The 20,976-nt window shown below is 36.7% G+C and overlaps 1 protein-coding gene across 4 annotated transcripts in view; it reads left to right on the forward strand.

Moving 5' to 3' along the window:
* The window catches only part of NARS2 (asparaginyl-tRNA synthetase 2, mitochondrial), a 126,560-nt gene that overhangs the window by 45,455 nt on the left and 60,129 nt on the right, over window positions 1-20,976 (forward strand). For 2 of the 4 annotated variants that reach the window (XM_040255610.1, XM_040255611.1), the window contains one exon: window positions 16,587-16,681. The exons of the other annotated variants lie outside the window; for them this stretch is intronic. In XM_040255610.1, the coding sequence (XP_040111544.1) occupies window positions 16,587-16,681 (95 nt within the window). The remainder of the gene's footprint in view (window positions 1-16,586; window positions 16,682-20,976) is intronic. 4 annotated transcript variants of the gene reach the window in all.

Here is a 20,976-nt window from a genome sequence, read left to right on the forward strand (position 1 = left end):
GTGATGCTTTCTAAGGCCCACTTGACTTCACATTCCAGGATGTCTGGCTCTAGGTGAGTGATCATACCATCATGGTTATCTGGGTCATGAACATCTTTTTTGTATCGTCCTTCTCTGTATTCTTGCCACCTCTTCTTAATATCTTTTGCTTCTGTTAGGTCTATACCATTTCTTTCCTTTAATGTGCCCATCTTTGCATGAAATATTCCCTTGGTATCTTTAATTTTCTTGAAGAGATCTCTAGTCTTTTATTATTCTTAGAAAAATCGTATAATATTTTAGTGGCCAGATTAACAGTCAGATTTGGGAAGGAAAGAGGAATTGCTGGAGGAATGGACACTGCAATCTTCTCAGATGCTGTTCCTTTATTATCTTGTGATCTGAGTGGTTGTTGCATAGGCATTTATTTTGTAATAAATCATTGACAGTACTTTTTCCTCTTATACATTAGCGTGTTGTATGTCACAACAGAAAAAGATCACATTAGCAAATTTTTAGAAATTAGAAAAAAAGATCACATTAGCAAATTTTTAGTGGTATTTCAGCAAACTACTTTTAGTAGAAATAGACTGTTTGTTTCAATGGCAACCCACTCCAGTACTCTTGCCTGGAAAATCCCATGGACGGAGGAGCCTGGAAGGCTGCAGTCCATGGGGTCGCTAAGAGTCGGGCACGACTGAGCGACTTCACTGTCACTTTTCACTTTCATACATTGGAGAAGGAAATGGCAACCCACTCCAGTGTTCTTGCCTAGAGAATCCCAGGGACGGGGGAGCCTGGTGGGCTGCCGTCTATGGGGTCGCACAGAGTCGGACATGACTAAAGCGACTTAGCAGCAGCAGCAGCAGCAGCAGCAAACTACTTTTAGTAGAAATAGACTGTTTTTTTCAAATATAAATTATCATCAGTTTTTAAAATGGCTTAAACCTCACTACCCCTGCATTCAGAAAGTGCTTTTTCTAGACTCTGAACATGTTTAGAAATTTAATATTTTGTTTTTATCAAGTGAGATTATATTTTTATTGCTGTTGTAGTGTACATCAAACTTTGAACTTTGAAGTATACTACAATAGCATGGCAATAATTAAGTCAGCCCTGTTCTTCAGTATTTATTTATTGGATTTATCATTTAATTCTGAAACTTCTGGGCCCATTTACAAAGTATGAAAAAATAAAAACAAAAAACCCCCACGTTCCTCTTTCTGAGTTTTATCTTTGCAGTAAAGAAGCCAGAGTAATGATCCTATTGTACCCTGTATGAATACAAACAACTTCCTAAGCTTCCTGGTGCTACAGGTATTCTATCTGAAGAGTTCTTTATGTCTCTCTTCCTTACATTTGCTGAGACTGATAGAGAAGAAATCATTTCTCTTGGCAGATTAAGGATATATATCATATTGATCATAGACATCCATATATTCACTGACGTTTTAAAACAGATTTTAGTTTTTAGAGCAATTTTAGGTTGACAGCAAAATTGAGTGAAGATGCAAATATTTCCCATGTACTCCTTGCCCCCTCCCATGCTTAGCCTCTCCTGTTATCAGCCTCATTCACAAAAATGTACATTTGCTACAATTGATGATAGTACAGTGACATATCATTGTCACCCAGAGTCCGTAGTTTACTTTAGGGTTCCCTCTTTGTGTTGTACATTCTGAGTGTTTGGACAAATGCATAGTGAGATACATCCACCACTGTAGTACCTATCATACACGATAGTTTCACTGCTCTGAAAATCCTCCACCTCAGTGTTCTACCTATTCATCCTTCTCACTTCCCTAACTCCTTCCAACCACTGACCTTTTTACTATTTGCATGGTTTTGCTTTCTTTTTAGCATTGAAATAATATTCCATTATCTAGATTTATCACAGTTTATTTATTCACCTACTGAAGGTCATGTTGGTTGCATCCAAGTTTTGGCAATTAGGAATAAAACTTCCATAAACATCTGTGTGCAGGTTTTTATGTGGATCTATGTTCAACTCTGGGTGAATACCGAGGCATGAAGTTGCTGGGTCATATGGCAAAAGTATGTTTAGTGAGAAATTGCCAGAGTGCCTGTGCCATTTTGCATTCCCACCAGACATGAATGAGAGTTCCTTTTGCTCCACATCTAGCATTTGGTATTGTCAGTCTTCTGGGTTTTGGCCATTCTACTAGATGTGTATGGTATTAACTGGCTTTTCAGCAAACTTGGCCAGGATACTGCTTGTGAGTCATTTTCTATGGATCACATGGTTTCTACCTCCTTATTCAGCCATTAGGAAACTTGGGGAAAGTTCTGTAAGGTCCTTCAGGCTATTAACAGACCAATTGATAAATGAATGAATAAAGTAAGACTTTGTCAGTGTAACCTCCTTTAGACATATTCACAAGTTTCGAAAACTTAGATTAAAGCTTCTTATTAAATCACTTTTGTCTCACAGTGTTGATCCATAAAACTAAAAATGTTGGAGTTCCTTATGTCTCTTATTCATTACTGTATTCCTGCATTTAGCCTGGTACCTGGCACATAGTAGTTCACTCTGTAAATGTTTATTCAACTGAAAAATGAAGCAGAACCTGGAAGTATGGAAATATCCATATTTGAAATGAGACACAAATTTATTTATCAGTGGGGAAACCTTGGAGATGTCTCCATTCATAGTAATGCTAAGGAATCCAGTAATCAAAAATGCTTGAGTAACCAAGTATTAAAATGCACGATAAAGATTCTAAATTAAAATAGTGTGATATCAGTACACAAACTAGTGGGAAAAAACCGAAAGCCCAGAAATAGACCCACATTCATGTGAAAATATATAAAGAGACTTTCTCACATCACTAATGTATGTGGTACTAGGCATCTTGGTGACCTTATACAGACCTTATTCTATTTACAACTGGGTTACATCCCAATAAACTCATCGTAAATTGAAAAAATAGCATTAAGTAAAAAATGCATTTAACACACTAACGTACCAAACATTACAGCTTAGCCTCACCTACCTTAAACATGCTCAAAACACTTACATCAGTCTACAGTTGGGCAAAATCATCTAACACAAAGCCTATTTCATAATAAAGTGTTGAATATCTTATGTAATTTATTTAATATCGTGCCGAAATTGGAAAGCTAGTGGTTATGTGGCTGCTGAATAGTTGTAAGTGAATCCATTGTTTACCCTCATGATCGAGCGGCTGACTGAAAGTTGCAGCTGCTGCCGGCGTCATGAGTATCATACTAGGAGGGAAAAGAGCAAAATTTGCATTTTGAAGTATGGTTTCTATTGAATGTGTTGCTTTCATGCCTTCGTGAGTCAAAAATTTGTAATTCAGACGGCAGGGGACCATCTGTAATTGTGTCAATCAGAAATAAGTGGCAGAATTTTTATCTACCTTGTGGCAGATAGTGTGATGTGAATATATGTTTTTTCCCAAGGAATATCAAGATAATAATGTTATGGTAATTTTTTTTAGCCCTTCTTATGCCATCTTCAACTTATTTCTTTAGTATGTAGTAAAACCCTTTAGTATTTTATTGGGGAAAAACAGTAGAATATGATGATGTTTCTTTATTATTATTATTCAGTGAAATAAATTTTTGGAATCAGAGCTTTCATTTATTGTGTATTTTTTTTTAACTTATACCAACCAGAGTACCTTGGCATCTCATTACTTGCCTCAGGCTTATTGATTTTTGTCATTACAGGTTTTTCAACAGGGTGTTAAACAGTTTAATTTTTATTTTATTTTTTACTTTTTATTTAGACTAGTTTAGTTATTTTTTTTTTTTTAAGTATGGCAGAAATATAATCACAGATTTGGAAAGTTTATTTTTAAGTTGGTTATTTTCCATTTTAGAACTCTTTTTTCCCTTTCCGAAATACATAATAATTCTATCCACAGTGCAGCCCTGAGACTGGATCATATGCATATGATGCATGCATCATATGGATAAAATACTACAACTTTAAACTTATAGGACGCTAGTAATTAGACAAAAGAGAAAACAGAGAACCTGAGTAAAGTAAAATAATTTATGCTTGAGGGAAATAGAATGAAAAGTATTGACATCTGTGGGAATCACACAGTAATATCCTGTACATTTTTAAGAAATGTAAATATTGATCAATTTCTTTGGATAACTTTAAACATAGAAAAGAACAGAATAATACTGTAAACAGCCAAATACTGCCACCCACCTCAGTGCTTTGCTTCAGGACAAAACAGATCTTAATAAGGTCTATTTATTTAAAAATAAATAAGGCATAGCATTTTATATTATGTTTAATTTTTACTTATGACCCTCATAGTGCTTAATGTAGGTTTGGATGATTTTAAGACTTGAAAGCATAAAGAGAGACAGAGGAACTTCCCTGGTGGTCCAGTGGTTAAAATGCAGGGGGCACGATTTCAGTCCCTAATCAGGGAACTAAGGTCTCTATACCAAATAAAAGAGACGGGGGTGGAGGGGTCAGGTGGGGTATGAAGCTGTCCCAGAGGTCACTGAAGATTTGTTAAATGAGTGGAAGATTATATGAGACAATATACTGGGAGATGCCTCCTTTAGAAGTAAATGAGGCACAGTCTTGAGAAAGCTGAAAAAAGATGAAATTGAAGAGCTTTTTTTTTTTTTTTTTGGTGATCAGAAGATGACATTGATCATACTATCTCATCATCTTTTCCAAATCTTTCTGTTTGATGTCAGAATTAGGAAATTGGTATTGGGAGGGTAGGCAGAGGATAGATGATGTCTTTTATATTTAGTCAAAACTGGTGTTTAATTATATAGGATATCTACAAATTACGTGTTTTTGAGTGGGAGTAGATAGGAAGGAGATGGATTCATAGTAGTCACACAGTTTACATCTCTAAAGAAAATGAAACTTTTCGTCTAATGTACTTTAAACTTACAACTGCATATTGCAGAAAATACATTCTGCACCTTTTATGTTTTTTAAAATACTTGTTAGTATTAAGATGATGGTGATATTAAAGAAAAACTACAGTAAACATCTGTTTACACTTCTGCTAGGAAAGTAATGGAGAATTATTTATAAGCAATACATTAATATAAGAAATAGTTTACTTCTGCTTATCAGTACCTATGTTTGAAAACAGACATGAAGTTAAATATGCACCGAGGATATCTTTTAGGCCAGCAATGCCATGGCACTTGGCTAGAAGCTTTTATGGCTCATTGTGCTGCTGATTGCTGATCCCCTCACTCACACTTTTCAGCACTCTTTTGGCCAAGCATTTATGGAAAAATTACTTGCCAGGTGGTGGTAGTGGTAAACAACTGCCTGCCAGTGCAGGAGACATAGAGACATGAGATTGATCCCTGGGTCAGGAGGATCCCCTGATGAAGGGCATGGCAACCTACTCCAGTATTCTTCCTTCCCTGGAGAATCCCACGGACAGAGGAGCCTGGCAGGCTACCATCTGTGGGATTGCAAAGGGTCAGACACAACAGAAGCAACTTCGTACACACTCAAAGAACTCAATATTTTGACCTTCTCATCTTTTGTCCTGCACCAACTCTGTTTTCATTAAAAGTAGTGCAGTGTTAGACTTTGTGCGTGTGCATGCTAAGTCACTTCAGTGATGTCAGACTTTTGCAACCCCGTGGACTGTAGCCCAGCAGGCTCCTCTATGCATGGGATTCTCCGGGCAAGAATACTGGAGTGGGTTATCATGCCCCCTTCCAGGAGATCTTCTTGATCCAGGGATTGAACCCATGCCTCTTTATGTCTCCTGCATTGGCAGGTAGGTTCTTTACCACTAGCTCCACCTGGGAAGCCCATTTTCGTTATAAGTAGTGCAGTGTTAGATTTTACTAACCACCTGTATTCTTCTTGGTATTTGACTTTGTTTCATACTTTGTTCTTGGCTTTTTGATTTTCCTGTTGGTGCTTATCAAAGTAATCCACACCACTGACAGAAGATTAAAGTGTTAGTGTTTATGTGATAAAGGATACACAGGGAATAAAACCAGTGTACTTTTTAAGTACTTGCTGATAATACCTCAGAGTTCCACTTTTTAAGAAATAAGCTATTTTAAATTTAGTTTTTGAATAGGTAATGTAGTTTATTGTTCAAAAGGTATCTATTTCAAAGTGCAGGAGGATTCCATCACACCTTGTTCCCCAGTAATCTAATTTCCTTCCCCAGAATCAACCATTGTTATTGATTCAGTACAACCATTGCATTTCTTATGAATCTGGAAAGAATGTTTGGTTAAGGATAGAGGTCCTGGAGTCTGACCACCTTGGTTCATTCTCTTTGTCATATTAGACAAGAACTTAACCTGTGTGTCTCAGTTTCCTTCTCTGTAAATGGGGATACTCTTTGTTAGATGCTTATATACTCCTTGGCTATGGTTGTTTTTGTAGAAGTATCTGTATCTAAATGATTATTTTTTTAACCTCAGGAAAATAGTTTAGTTAAAGGTAATTTTCATTCACAGCACACAGTTTTTACTGGTCTCTGCAAGACCCTTGTATCCTATCGCAGTGTAGCAAAACCGTTTATTCTCTTCTGTGAGTCTACAGGTCATTTGAGTGGTTGGTTGGGTTGAGCTTAGTCAGCTGATGGGTTGGCTGAGAGCTGAGCCATCTAGAATGATTTTGTGTGGGATGACTCATCTCTTTTCCACTTACCTCTCAGATTTCCCTGTTATGCTAATCAGGATGTGAATCTCTTTGGTAGCTTGGCTCCAAGAAAGAATGTGAACTACACAAGCAGGTTTTCAGGCCGCTATTTGTGTTAATTTTGTTACCACGCCATTGACCAAAACAAGTCACGTGGCCAGGCTCAGGGGTAGTGTGTAATATGCCAAGGGGGTTGAAATAGAGAGGTGTGACAAATTGGAGACATTAATGCAATTAATCTAACACAGTTGACTCTGTAGTAACTGCCCTCCAGCACTTGGTGGTTGCCATAGAGCTATTGTTGGTCAGTAGTAAGGCGGACAAGTTGAAAGTTAAGAGATCACCAAGCACTGTGGTAAGTGTGTCACTGTGTTAGACTGCCACAGTCTTCTGAGAGTAATGACTTCAGTTCCATTTTCTCCTCTCAAATCTTATGCACATTCCTTTTCAACAATAGAAGGCCAGCTGTAGCCTGGAACCATGCAGGATTGGGGGTTCTAGGAAACAGAGTCCTCAGTTTAGATGGGAGCAGTAATGCCAAGCTGATAAAATACCATCCAGCATAATCTTTTTCTTGCCTTATCTTTTCTGCTTTATACCAATCACCACTTCCATTCCTTATATTCTCTTGGAGGCACTCACCTTAATTTCTTTGATACATCTTTTTACTATGAATATAACCTCATAAAATATGAGTGATTTTTTGTGTGTATGTTTTAAATTCACATTAATAATAATAGAGTTATTGTTATATTATTCTGTTTTCTACTTTTTTCCATTTAGCTCTGTTTTGAAATTCTATTTATGTTGCTATAGGTATGTCTGTTTTTTGCTTGTCATTGCTACACAATATTCTTTATATTGGCCTTCTACATTTTGCTTACCATTTCTAGTAATGGACAGTTAGGTTGTTTCCAATTCTAAGTTACATTCCCCCCCCCCCCAAAAAATGCAATAGTCTTCTACATATTCCATAATACACTTGTATGAAAATTTCTCTAGAATGTATATCCAGAAATTCCTCGATCATAGGGTATATGGATTAATTTCACTGTGTTATCCAGAATAACTGTACCAGTTTATACTATACTGGCATTACCTCAACATTCCTTTTTTCCTCTGAATTAGTTTTCTATCAGTTTGTAACTTAGGGTAAAATACCACCTCTTTATTAGCTCACAGCTCTATAGCTCAGTAATCAGAATCGCATGGCTGGGATCAGTCTCTCAACTCAGGGTCTCACTGGTTTGATGTACAAACCAGTGTATCAGCTCTCTAAGCATTCTGTGCTGCCATCTGGAGCTTGCTCTTCCAAACCCATTCTTGCTATAGGATTGTATATAGGACTGAGATTCCCATTTTGTTGCTAGCTGCTAGCCAGATTCCTCTCAGCTCCTAGAAGCTGCTCTAAGCACCTTTCCATATGTCTTTCTCTATCTTCAGGTGAGCAACAGCATTTCAAATCCTTCTCATGCTTCAAATTTCTGACTTTCCTACAGCCAGCTGTAGAAAACTTTTTACTTAAAATTTTTTATTTTTAAAGGACTAGCCAGGAAATTTCCAAATCTTGAGGACTTCTGATTTGGAACTTTAATTAAATTTGTAAAATCTCTTCACATCAATATTTGGCTTAGTGGTTGAATAAACCAGGGCTAAGAATCTTGAAACACATCTTATTAATAGAAATCTGCCTATTACATACTGACTGTACCTCTGCACTTGATATTATGTAGCTTTCTAATCTTTGTGAGCCAGATATATGTAATGAATTCATCTTAAAATGCCTTGTTTTAATTTGTATTTCTCTAATTCATAGTGAATTTGAGTGCTTCTTCATACATCTTAACCTTTTGAATTTTCCTTACTGTAAATCTGCTTTTCATACCCATTGTCCAGGTGGTGAGCAGCTTATTTTCTCTTTCTTGTTTTCTTCAAGGAGGTCCTTATATTTTCTACCCATTAATGACTTATCAATTTTAGATGTTGAAAATATTTTATCCCTAATCTGTTATTCTGCTGACTTCTTATATCTTCCTTTATTAAATAAAATCCTTAACTTCAATGTTTCAATTTGAAGATCTTGTTAAAGAGGTCCTTTCCCACTGGCAAAATCACTAAGTTAGATAGTTAATTCGTATATTCTTATTCTTTCTTCATTACAATGGAAGTATTTAGACTGTGAATTTTAAAGTTGCAATCCCGTATTAGTTTTTGACCCTATCAGGTTCAATAATTACTTATGTATGTGTTTAAAAAATTGAAATTCATACAATATAAATTCACTATTTAAAGGGTACATTTTGGTGGCATTTACTACATTTACAGTGTTAATACAGCTACCACACCTATTAAGTTGCAAAACATTTTCATTACCTCAAAAGAAAACCCCATGCCCATTAAGTAGTCACTTCTCATTTCCCCCTTCTCCCTAGACCATGAAAATGAAGTGTTAGTCTCTCAGTCGTGTCCAAATCTGCAACCCTATGAGCTGCAGACCACCAGGCTCCTCTGTCCAGGGGTTCTACAGGCAAGAGTACTGGAGTGGATTGCCATTTCGTTCTCCAGCGGGTCTTCCCCCGCCAGGGATGGAACCTGGGTCTCCGGTGCAGGCAGATTTTTTACTGTCTGAGCCACCAGACCGTGGCTCCCCAGACCATGGCTCTCACCAATCAGTCTGTATGGATTTACCTAGTCTAGATATTGCATATAAATGAAACCATGCAATATGTGGCCTTTTTAAAAATGTTTTTTACTTAGCTTAGGGTGTTCAAGCTTTATCCATGTTTTAGCATACATAAATACTTCATTCCATCTTATGACTAGTGTTTCACTGTTTATATATATTACATTTTGTTTGTCCACTTATCAATATTTCTACCTTTGTTATGAGGCCACTCCAGTACTCTTGCCTGGGAAATCCCATGGATGGAGGATCCTGGTAGGCTGCAGTCCATCAGGTCACGAAGAGTCGGACACGACTGAACGACTTCGCTTTCATTTTTCACTTTCATGCACTGGAGAAGGAAATGGCAGCCCGCTCCAGTGTTCTTGCCTGGAGAATCCCAGGGATGGCAGAGCCTGTTGGACTGCCATCTATAGGGTCACACAGAGTCGGACACAACTGACGTGACTTAGCAGCAGCAGCAGCAGTACTGTTATGAACATTAATGTACAAGTATCTATTTGAATATTTATCTTTTATTTTTATTTTTTATAACAATTTAAAAATTGAAGTATAGTTAATTTACAGTGTTTTTAGCTTCAGGTGTACAAAAAAGTGATAGTTTTATATTTGTTATTTTTCAGATTCTCTTCTATTAAGACACGGAGTGTAGTCCCCCATGCTGTATAGTAGGTCCATGTTGTTTATCTGTGTTGTACATAGGAGTGTGTATATGTTAATCTCATTTCAGTTCAGTCACTCAGTAATGTCTGACTCTTTGCAGCCCCATGGACTGCAGCATGCCAGGCCTCCCTGTCCATCACCAATTCCTGGAGTTTACCCAAACTCATGTCCATTGAGTCAGTGATGCCATCCAACCATCTCATCCTCTATTGTCCCCTTCTCATCCTGCCCTCAGTCAGGATCTTTTCAAATGAGTCAGCTCTTCCCATCCGGTGGCCAGAGTATTGGAGTTTCAGCTTCAGCATCAGTCCTTCCAATGAACACCCTGGACTGATCTCCTTCAGAATGGACTGGTTGGATCTCCTTGTAGTCCAAGGGACTCTCAAGAGTCTTCTCCAACACCACAGTTCAAAAGCATCAATTCTTCGGCACTCAGCTTTCTTCAGTCCAACTCTCACATCCATACATGACCACTGGAAAAACCATAGCCTTGACTAGATGGACCTTAGTTGGCAAAGTAATGTCTCTGCTTTTGAATATGCTGTCTAGGTTGGTCATAACTTTCCTTGCAAGGAGTAAACATCTTTTAATTTCATGGCTGCAGTCACCATTTGCAGTGATTCTAGAGCCCCCCCAAATAAAGTCTGCCACTGTTTCCACTGTTTCCCCACCTATTTGCCATGAAGTGATGGGACCAGATGCCATGATCTTCCTTTTCTGAATGTTGAGCTTTAAGCCAACTTCTTCACTCTCCTCTTTCACTTTCATCAAGAGGCTATTTAGTTCCTCTTCACTTTGTGCCATAAGGGTGGTGTCATCTGCATATCTGAGGTTATTGACATATCTCACAGCAGTCTTGATTCCAGCTTGTGCTTCCTCCAGCCCAGCGTTTCTCATGATGTACTCTGCATATAAGTTAAATAAGCAGGGTGAAAATATACAGCCTTGATGTGCTCTTTTTCCTATTTGGAACCAGTCTGTTGTTCCATGTCCAGTTCTAACTGTTGCTTCCTGACCTGCATACAGACCTGCCTGCATTCTCAAGAGGCAGGTCAGGTGGTTTGGTGTTCCCATCTCTTTCAGAATTTTCTACAGTTTATTGTGATCCACACAGTCAAAGGCTTTGGCATAGTCAATAAAGCAGAAATAGATGTTTTTCTGGAACTCTCTTGCTTTTTCCATGATCCAGCAGATGTTAGCAGTTTGATCTCTGGTTCCTCTGCGCCTTTTCGAAAACCAGTTTGAACATCTGGAAGTTCACGGTTCACATATTGCTGAAGCCTGGCTTGGAGAATTTTGAGCATTTCTTTGCTAGCATGTGAGTTGAGTGCAATTGTGCGGTAGTTTGAGCATTCTTTGGCATTGCCTTTCTTTGGGATTGGAATGAAAACTGACCTTTTCCAGTCCTGTGGCCACTGCTGAGTTTTCCAAATTTGCTGGCATATTGAGGGCAGCACTTTCACAGCATCGTCTTTTTGGATTTGAAATAGCTCAACTGGAATTCCATCACCTCCACTAGCTTTGTTCGTAGTGATGCTTTCTAAGGCCCACTTGACTTCACATTCCAGGATGTCTGGCTCTAGGTGAGTGATCACACCATGGTGATTATCTGGGTCATAAAGACCTTTTTTGTACAGTTCTTCTGTGTATTCTTGCCACCTCTTCTTAATATCTTCTGCTTCTCTTAGGTCCATACCATTTCTGTCCTTTATTGAGCCTATCTTGGCATGAAATGTTCCCTTGGTATCTCTAATTGTCTTGAAGAGATCTCTGGTCTTTCCCATTCTATTATTTTCCTTTATTTCTTTGCACTGATCACGAACTCCTAATTTATCACTCCCTACCTGTTCTCTTTTGGTAACCATAAATTTGTTTTCTATGTCTCTGAGTGTATTTCTGTTTTGTAAGTGAGTTTATTCACATCATGTTTTTAAATTCCACATATAAGTACTATTATATGTTCAATCCTTCCATTTTGCTACCAGTGGTATTTCATTCTTTTTTGTGTGTGGTTGAGGAATATTCCACTGTGTGTGTGTGTGTGTATGTGTGTGCGCACGCATACACACTAGATCTTCTATTCATCTGTCTTGACTGTTGTGTGTGTGTGTGTGTGCGCACGTGCATACACACTAGATCTTCTATTCATCTGTCTTGACTGTTGTAAATAGTGCCACTATGAACATTAGGGTACATGTATCTTTTCAAGTTAGAGTTTTTTATTTCTCTAGATATATGCCCAGGAGTGGAATTGCTGGATCATATAGTAACTCTAGTTTTAGTTTTTTAAAGAACTTCCAGACTGTTCTTTACTATGGCTGCACCAATTTTCATTCCCATTGGTAGTGTGGAAGGGTTCCCTTTTTTTCATACCCTCTCCAGAACTCATTGTTTGTAGAGTGTTAAATAATGGCCATTCTATCTAGTGTGAGGTGGTACCTCATTGTAGTTTTGATTTGCATTTCTCTAAAAATTAGTGATATTAAGCATCTTTTCATGTGCCTGTTGGCCATTTGTCTGTCTTCATTGGAGAAATCTTTATTTAAGCCCTCTGCCCATTTTTTAATTTTTTCTGTTTTTTGTTTTTTAATATTGAGCTGTTTGTGCATTTGGAAATTAATCCCGGGTTGATCACACTGTTTGCAAACATTTTCTCCCATTCCATAAATTGTCTTTTCATTTAAAAACTTACAAGTTTGATTAGGTGTCATTTGTGTTTGTTTTTATTTCAATTACTCTATGCGTTAAATCAAAAAAAATATTGCAGCAACGTATGCCAAAGAATATTCTGTGTATATTTTCTTCTGGGAGCTTTATAGTATCTGCTCTCACATTTAGGTCTTCAGTCCATTTTGAGTGTATTTTTGTATATGGTGTTAGAGAATGTTCTAATTTCATTCTTCTGCATGGATATATTTTCCTTGTGCCACTTACTGCAGAGATTGTTTTTCTCCCTTGTGCACCCTTGCCCCCTGGGTTTGCTCTGGGCTCTCTGGCCTGCTGCATTGATCTGTGTGTCCTTTCTGTGCCAGTGCCGTGCTGTTTGGATGCCTGTTGTTTTGTACTATATTCTGAAGCCAGGGACTGTGATTTCTCCAGCTGTGCTCTGTCTCAAGACTGTTTTGGCTATGTGGGGTCTTCTCTGTATTTCCATACTCATTAAAAATTTTTTTCTTCTGGTTCTATAAAAGATGCCATTGATAATTTGGTAGTGCTTAGTGTTCAATCTCTAGATTGCCTTGGGAAGGATGACCCTATTTAACAATATTGATTCTTCCAATCCGAGAACATGGTTTATCTTTTCATTTGTTTGTGTCATTTTCAATTTCTTTCATTGGTGGTCTTATAGTTTTCAGAGTATAGGTCTTTTGCCTCCTTAAGTAGGTTTATTCTTAGGAATTTTGTTTGTTTTCATATGATGGTAAATGGGATTGTTTCCTCAATTTCTCTTTCTAATCTTTCTTTGTTAGTATATGAAATGCAACAGTTGGTGTGTATTAATTCTGTCTCCTGCAATTTTATTGAATTCATCAATGAGCTCTAGCAGTTTCATGGTAGCATATTTAGAATTTTCTATGTATAGCATCATGTCATTGTAAACAGTGACAGTTCTACTTCTTCTTTTGCAGTTTGGATTCCTTTTATTTCTTTTTCTTCTCTGATTGCTGTGGCTAGGATTTCCAAAATTACATTGAATAAGAATGGCAAGAATGGGCATCCTTGTCTTGTTCCTGATCTTACAGGAAGTGTTTTCAGTTTTTCACCATTGAATATGACATTATGGGTTTGTCATATATGGCCTTTATTATGTTGAGGTATGTTCCCTCCATGCCCACTTTCTGAAGAGTTTTTATTACAAATGGATGTTGAATTTTATCAGAAGCTTTTTATGTATCTTTTGAGGTGATTTTATCATTTTTATTCTTCAGTTTGTTAATATGCTGTATCACATTGATTGATTTCTGAGATTGTAAAATCCTTGCATCCCTGGGATCAATCTCGCTTGATGATGGTGTTTGATACTTTCAATATATTGTTCTTTGAATACTTGGTTCTAATTCTTTTAGACATATACCTAGAAGTAAAATTTGTATTGTGTATATATAGTATTCCTTGTTTATCTTTTTAAGAAACCACCAAACTCTTTTCCCAAGTAAGTGTACCTGTTTACATTTATAGTTTCATTCCATTATATACAAAGAAGATAAGTTATCTGATTTATTGAGACTTGTTTTGTGTTCTGGCATTTAGTCTGTCTTGAACAATGTCCATGTGCACTTGAAGAGTTCACAGTCTACTGTTGTTGGGTGGAGTCTACCATTTTTAAATTTCTTCTTTCTTGAATCAACATTTGTTTGGTTCTTCAGCTGTGTCCAACTCTTTGCAACCCCAGGGATGATAGCCCGCCAGGCTCCTCTGTACATGGATTTCTCCAGGCAAGAATACTGGAGTGAGTAGCCATTCCCTTCTCCAGGGGCTCTTAATGACCCAAGAATCGAACTGAGGTCTCCTGCATTGCAGGCAGATTCTTTACCATCTGAGCCACCAGGGAAACCCATGTTTGACTGATTTCCAGAGTTCTCATAATTGATTCTTACAGTTTTTACTTATTATTTTCAGTTTTTCTGTGGAGGGGTTGGAGTTTGAAGCTACCTGCCCCACCATTTTGGCTGATATCTCTCAGCAATTACTTTTTAAAAGAAATATTTTATAATTTCCCTTTAATATCCTGAAATAAAATTTATAGATAGCATAACTTAAAACATACAGAAGCTCTTAAAGGTTGCCGTAGTGCATTTATTGTAATGTAAAGGAGAACTAAAAGGAATTAATTTATTAAAAATAGTCTGCATTTCAGTGAGTAAATGTTTCCATATGACACTGGAAATCATAATGAAGTAGTGATATGTTTGTAACTTTAAAACCGTTGAATTTACGAGTTGTAAGAAACTCAGATTTCCTTTTGTACAAATGCTAATAAATGAGAGTAAAATCAACCCTTAAGTATTAGATTTTTTTATATATGCACAAAACGAGAGAAACCACTTTTAGAGAAGTCAATAAAACACCCGTACAAATTACAGATGAAAGAAGTTAAAGAGGTGAAGGAAAGGAAAAAGTATAATGTTCATACAAATGTACTGGGCCTTCCTTGAAATGTAATCATTTAGTAAATAATGAAGACATATCAGAGAACACATCTTTTATTTTGAAATCCTAACGTAAGTCAGATATTTTAGTCCTGAGTACTTAATCCTTAGAAACAATATAGTTTAAGTGATAATGAGTCTCCAAGATGAATTTTTAAAAAGCAATAATAGGGCATTTAGGACCAGATCAAAGTTAAGTTTTAAAAATAATAGGCAGTTACAAAATAAATTAATAATTTCATTTGATAATTTTACACTAGCTATCACATTCATTCTCCTTTCGAAGGCAAAAGGAGGAGAGGGCAGCAGAGGATGAGATAGTTAGATAGCATCAATGGACATGAGTTTGAGCACACTCCACAGAGATAGTGGATGATAGGGAAGCCTGGCATGCTACAGTCCATGGGATCACAAAGAGTAGAACGCGACTTAGCAACTGAACAATGACAGTCATGTTCATACACACACATACCCATACACAATATGCAGTATTTTTAGAACAACCAAGGGAATTAAATAAGATACCTTCATTTCATTTGTTTCTATAATTCAGTAGTTGGTACTCCACCTCTTAAAAGGAGTCTTACCTCCTCTATTGAAAATTTTATATTGGCTTGGTTGCTTTCACAGTATTTGTTTTAGTGCACCGTTACACTGAAACATTTGTAGATCACAGTTTGAAATATAAGAGTAGGTAAATTATCTTCCTTCACTCCAAATGGATATAATAGTCATCACTTGATACAGAAGGTTTCTTAATTATACTATTTAAATTATGCATGACCTCCAAATAACTTTTTATCTTAACTGTCAATAAATGTTGACTGGCTTGTTTCTGACCAGTTTCAAATGGACTAATCACTCTATATTACAAGTTCATAAAAATCTTTAAATGTAAATGTTCATCATATCTTTGAAAGATAAGGTCCGGCTCTTCTTATCTCCTAGTTGTCATAAAGATTAAGTGAAACGAACATGTTTGTGGTTTATAATGTGTTTATTAAAATTTGTATTAAACGTATTATTATTAACAGTTTAATAATAATATGACAAGACATTTTTTAGAGGCTATTCCCTTGTGAAAATTAAATGTTAATCATGGGTCACAATTGTGAAAGACTGTGTAATGCTTCACATTTAAAACATAATTTCTTGCTTCAGCTTGCCCCTCAATCAAAATCAGTTTTTAGGAAAGAGTATATTTTGTGACCAAAGTACTTTGCCCTTTAGTTGTTGTGCATTTCAGAAATATGGAGCAAACTTCCTTGACCTTAGCACTTACCAAGCAGGGATTTTCTCTCTTAAGTGTGTACTAAAAACTGCCTTTTTTTCATGAGAATGACCTGTCCTCATATATTTTAAATTGCTTTGTGATTTTTAGTTGTGACAGAAATGTGAATGCAGTTCAGAACATGTAATAGCTTCTTGTGGCCTCTGTTTTCTTTTGCAGTCTTCAAGCAAAATAAAGGTGCCTGAGGAGAATTTCTTCAATATTCCTGTTTTCCTAACTGTCTCAGGACAGCTTCATCTTGAAGTGATGTCAGGGTACAGAGTTTTCTTTTCTCTTCCTGGCATGGGCTACTGTATATGGGTTGGGTGAGAGTGTAATAATGTTTCCTTTCCCGGTGCTAAAACCTAAAAATTGAAGTTAAGGTTTGTGGTTCGTCCACGTCAGTTCACTAAAAGTACATTTAGATTGACACTTTGACAATATCCAGATTTCTTACTAAAAAAATCAGGGTAGTATCCACTTTTTTTGGTGAAGAATGTAACTTTGGAAATATGAAGTGATTTTTTTTCTTTGTACTAATCTTTTTTGCTTAAATCTCAAACATATAATCAAAATATAAGTATAATTAATCATGTTTATGAAAGTAAAAACAGTTATAATTCACACCTGAAAATTATAAGAGAGGTACTTGGAACAGATGGAAGAAAAATCTTTTTAAAATTATGGTTTAAATAAAGGAAATTAACTCACGCAATCATCATGATGTGTAACCAATTAAAAAGTGTTAGAAGTCAGATCCCATTAATTTTAGCCAGTCTTCAGATCTCTGGAAAGTCACTATAATCCTTTCAGTGCAATTTCCTTTTTTTTTTTTTAGAGATTAAACAGGAAGATCTTTACTCTTTAAATCTTATATTCTGTGATTCTGTGGGTAATTTTCTTAATGCTGACTCAACAAGTACTAAATCTCTACCCAGATATAAATATCTTTGTTTTCTCATACAGAGCTTGAGACTTAAAAATCTTTTTAGGAAATGGCTACATTGAAAATAGGCAATCTTTATGTATTTCCCATTGTTTTTTAAATGTACAGATGGAAAAACTGAGGGGAAATAGTATTTGTGTCTTTTTTTTTAATGGACTTTACTGGCAGGATAAAGAATGTCAATGGTGGAATAAAGATAGTCTTGAAAATAATATATACTTAGATTCTTTTCTGATTTATCTTTGAGAAAGAAAGATACTATTTGATAATTACAGAGACCAAATAATAGAAAATATTATCAGAATATGGTATAGAAAAACTATTATCATAATAGCTCTGTGAGACTGTAGGTACTGCAGAATTGTCTGTGGGAAAGGCCATGTCAGACATGTCATGGAAAGTTTCTTGTGCCTGTCAGTATAATTTTTAAAACTTTAAAACATTCATAGAAATATAAAGTGAATATGTATCAAATATTTTATTGGTTATTAATTACTGAGGAAGTAAGTAAAATAGTAAGACTAGCTCAAAGAGCATTTGGGAGGCTGTGAATTAATAGGCAGTTTAATAAAGGAATTTTAGAATAAGATTGCTAGATTAGTTACAAAGTAGCTGATGTCCTGCAGATCAACTGACTCTAACCTTTAGAATTTTCTCTTCTACCTAACAGAAATGATTTGCACATCTGCTGGACAAAAATCTATAAGTTAACATGTAACTTTACTTAATCTGGGCTATTTAGTTCAATAGTAAATAGAATAATGGAGCAAAGTTCATCTCTTAGGTAATTAAATAACGTTTGAGTGTGTCTGTAGTCTTGTATTATATTGGAAGGATGTCCTATCTCCCTATTAGCTTTATCCAAGTTTAGGATAACCTTTCTAAACAAGCTTTCATTATTCGTTTCTTTTTATCTATAAACTAGAGAAAAGGTTTATTTCCCTCAAATGTGTCATAATGTGGGAAAAGTATAAGTTTGCCAAGTTTTTCTGTTATAATATCAGTAGTGGATTATGTTCCCTCTTTACCAGTAGAGTACAGTGAACCACAGAATGCACGGTACTGTGAAACTTGACAGAGTATTTAATGGACAGAATATGAGGGATGTATTAGTGTGTTATGAAGTTATTTCTGACAGAGGCAGTCAAATATTCCTAGTTTAATGTAGTTTCAGTACTATTAGTACACAGTACATCGTGTTTAAGATTAATGCATGATTTAGTCTCCAGTAAGAAATTGTTAGTCTTCTTTTCCTTAGCATTTTTTTTCTAAATTTTATTTAACAGACTTTTAAAACGGAGTAAATGGTCACTATATTTAGAAGGTTAACATTTTCTAAAAGGATATCTATGTTGCTTTAGTGGGTTTATGGCTCCATTTTAAAGTTTAATTTTGTTGTTGTTTTAAGTAAACTTTCTATTTTTTAATAATTTTTTAAAATAACCTTGTTAAAAATGATTTTATTTATTGTTTATCTTTGGCTGTGCTGGGTCTTCGTTGCTGCACGGACTTTTCCCTAGTTTCGGAGAGCAGGGCCCAACTGTCTGGCTGCAGTGCGTGTGCTGCTCATTACGGTGGCTCCTCTTGGCGCGGAGCACAGGCTGCAGGGCATGCGACTTCAGTAGCTGTGATTCATAGGCTCAGTAGTTGCGACTCCAGGGCTCTAGAGCGCAGGCTCAGTAGTTGTGGTGCAGGGGCATAGTTGCTCCTCAGCATGTGGGATCTTCCTGGATCAGGGATGGAACCTGTGTCTCCTGTGTTGGCAGGCGGGTTCTTTAGCACTGAGCCACCAGGAAAACCCTGAATAATTTTTAAATGTAGAAAAGTTGCAGAGACAGTTCAGACTTCTTGTATACCTCTCACCCAATTTCCCCTATTGTTAACATCTTACACGTGGTTGTGGTACATTTGTGAAAACTTAAGAACCCAACGTTAATACACTACTATTAACTATAAATTCCAGACTTTATTTAGATTTCATTGGCATTCTGTCAGTGCCTTTTTCCAGGATCCACTTTAGGATGTGCTTAGCTGCTCAGTCGTGTCCAACTCTTTGCAACCCCATGGACAATAGCCCACCAGGCTCCTCTGTCCATGGAATTCTCCAGGCAAGAATACTGGAGTGGGTTGCCATGCCCTTCTCCAGAGGATCTTCCCAACCCAGGGATCGAACCCAGCTATCCCACATTGCAGGCAGACTGTTTACCATCTGAGCCACCAGGGAATTACATTTAGTTTTCAGGTTTCCCTGGTCTCATCTCGTCCATAACGGTTTCTCAGTCTTTCCTTATTTTTCATGGCTTGTAGAAAGTATGCCAGTACTGGGTTTTTCTTAAATTTTGGGGAGGCCATGAGAGTGAAAAGAATACCACAGAAATGAAATGCTCTTCTTGTCATGTATCATGTCAGGGAGGACTTGGTATCAATATGATGCTATTCACATTCATTGCTTGTGTTACTTGCCAAGTTTCACCACTGAAAATGTACTGTTTTTCTCTTTCTCTGCCTTGTTCTTTGAAAATCAGTTACTGAGTGTACCCCCCCTTACTGGAGGTAGGAGTGAGGGGTTGGGAAGTGGGAAATGGAATTATGCACCATGTCCTGCGGTGAGGGCAGTATTGAGAATTAGTCTGTATGAATGATTTGTTGTCTCTTTGCTCTGATTTATTTATTTATGTCGTCTCTTCTATCAGGATGGACTGATGTATGGTTTAGGCTGTATTTCAATGCTCTGCTATTTACTTTACTGCTCAGATTGTTTTAGTTGTTGGGAATTGTTGTATTTTAATTCTTGTACCCCTTTCACATGCCCCTGTCCTTTTGTCTTTTAAGTACCTCCTTATTCTCTGGTACCGTTAGATACCAAGATTTTTTCCTTTGTTAGTTTGTTTTACTGTTCTGTAATTGATGAACCTACACTGAAACAGTACTGTTACTCAGAGTCCATCATTTACATCAGGGTCACTCTTGGTAGTGTATGTTTTATAGGTTTGGAGAAGTGATGTCATACAGAGTAGTTTCACTGCTCTAGAAGTGTATGCTCCTGCGAATCATCCCTCCCTCCTTCCTTCCCTCCCTCCCACCTAATCCCTGGCAGTCTGTGATTTTTTAACTGTCCCCAAAGTTTTGCCCTTTCTAGAATGTCATAGAGTTGGAATCATACAATGCATAGCCTTTTCACATTTTCTTCATTTAGTAATACATATTAATATTTAATACTCCATATCTTTTCATGGCTTGATGGCTCTTGTCTTTTTAGCATTGAGTAGTATTTCATTACATTGATGTATTACATCTACTTTTGCTTTATTGACTACACCAAAGCCTTTGACTGTGTGGAGCACAACAAACTGCGGAAAATTCTTAAAGAGATGGGAATGCCAGACCACCTTACCTGCCTCCTGAGAAACCTGTATGCAGGTCAAGAAGCAACAGTCAGAACTCAACATGGAACAATGGAATGCTTCCAAATTGGGAAAGGAGTACATCAAGGCTGTATATTGTCACCCTGCTTATTTAACTTGTATGCAGAGTGCATCATATGAAATGCTGGGCTGGATGAAGCACAAGCTGGAATCAAGATTGCTGGGAGAAATATCAGTAACCTCAGATATGCAGATGACA

This window comes from Oryx dammah, unplaced genomic scaffold (genome assembly GCF_014754425.2).
Source record: "Oryx dammah isolate SB20612 unplaced genomic scaffold, SCBI_Odam_1.1 HiC_scaffold_15, whole genome shotgun sequence".
NCBI classification, from domain to species: domain Eukaryota; kingdom Metazoa; phylum Chordata; class Mammalia; order Artiodactyla; family Bovidae; genus Oryx; species Oryx dammah.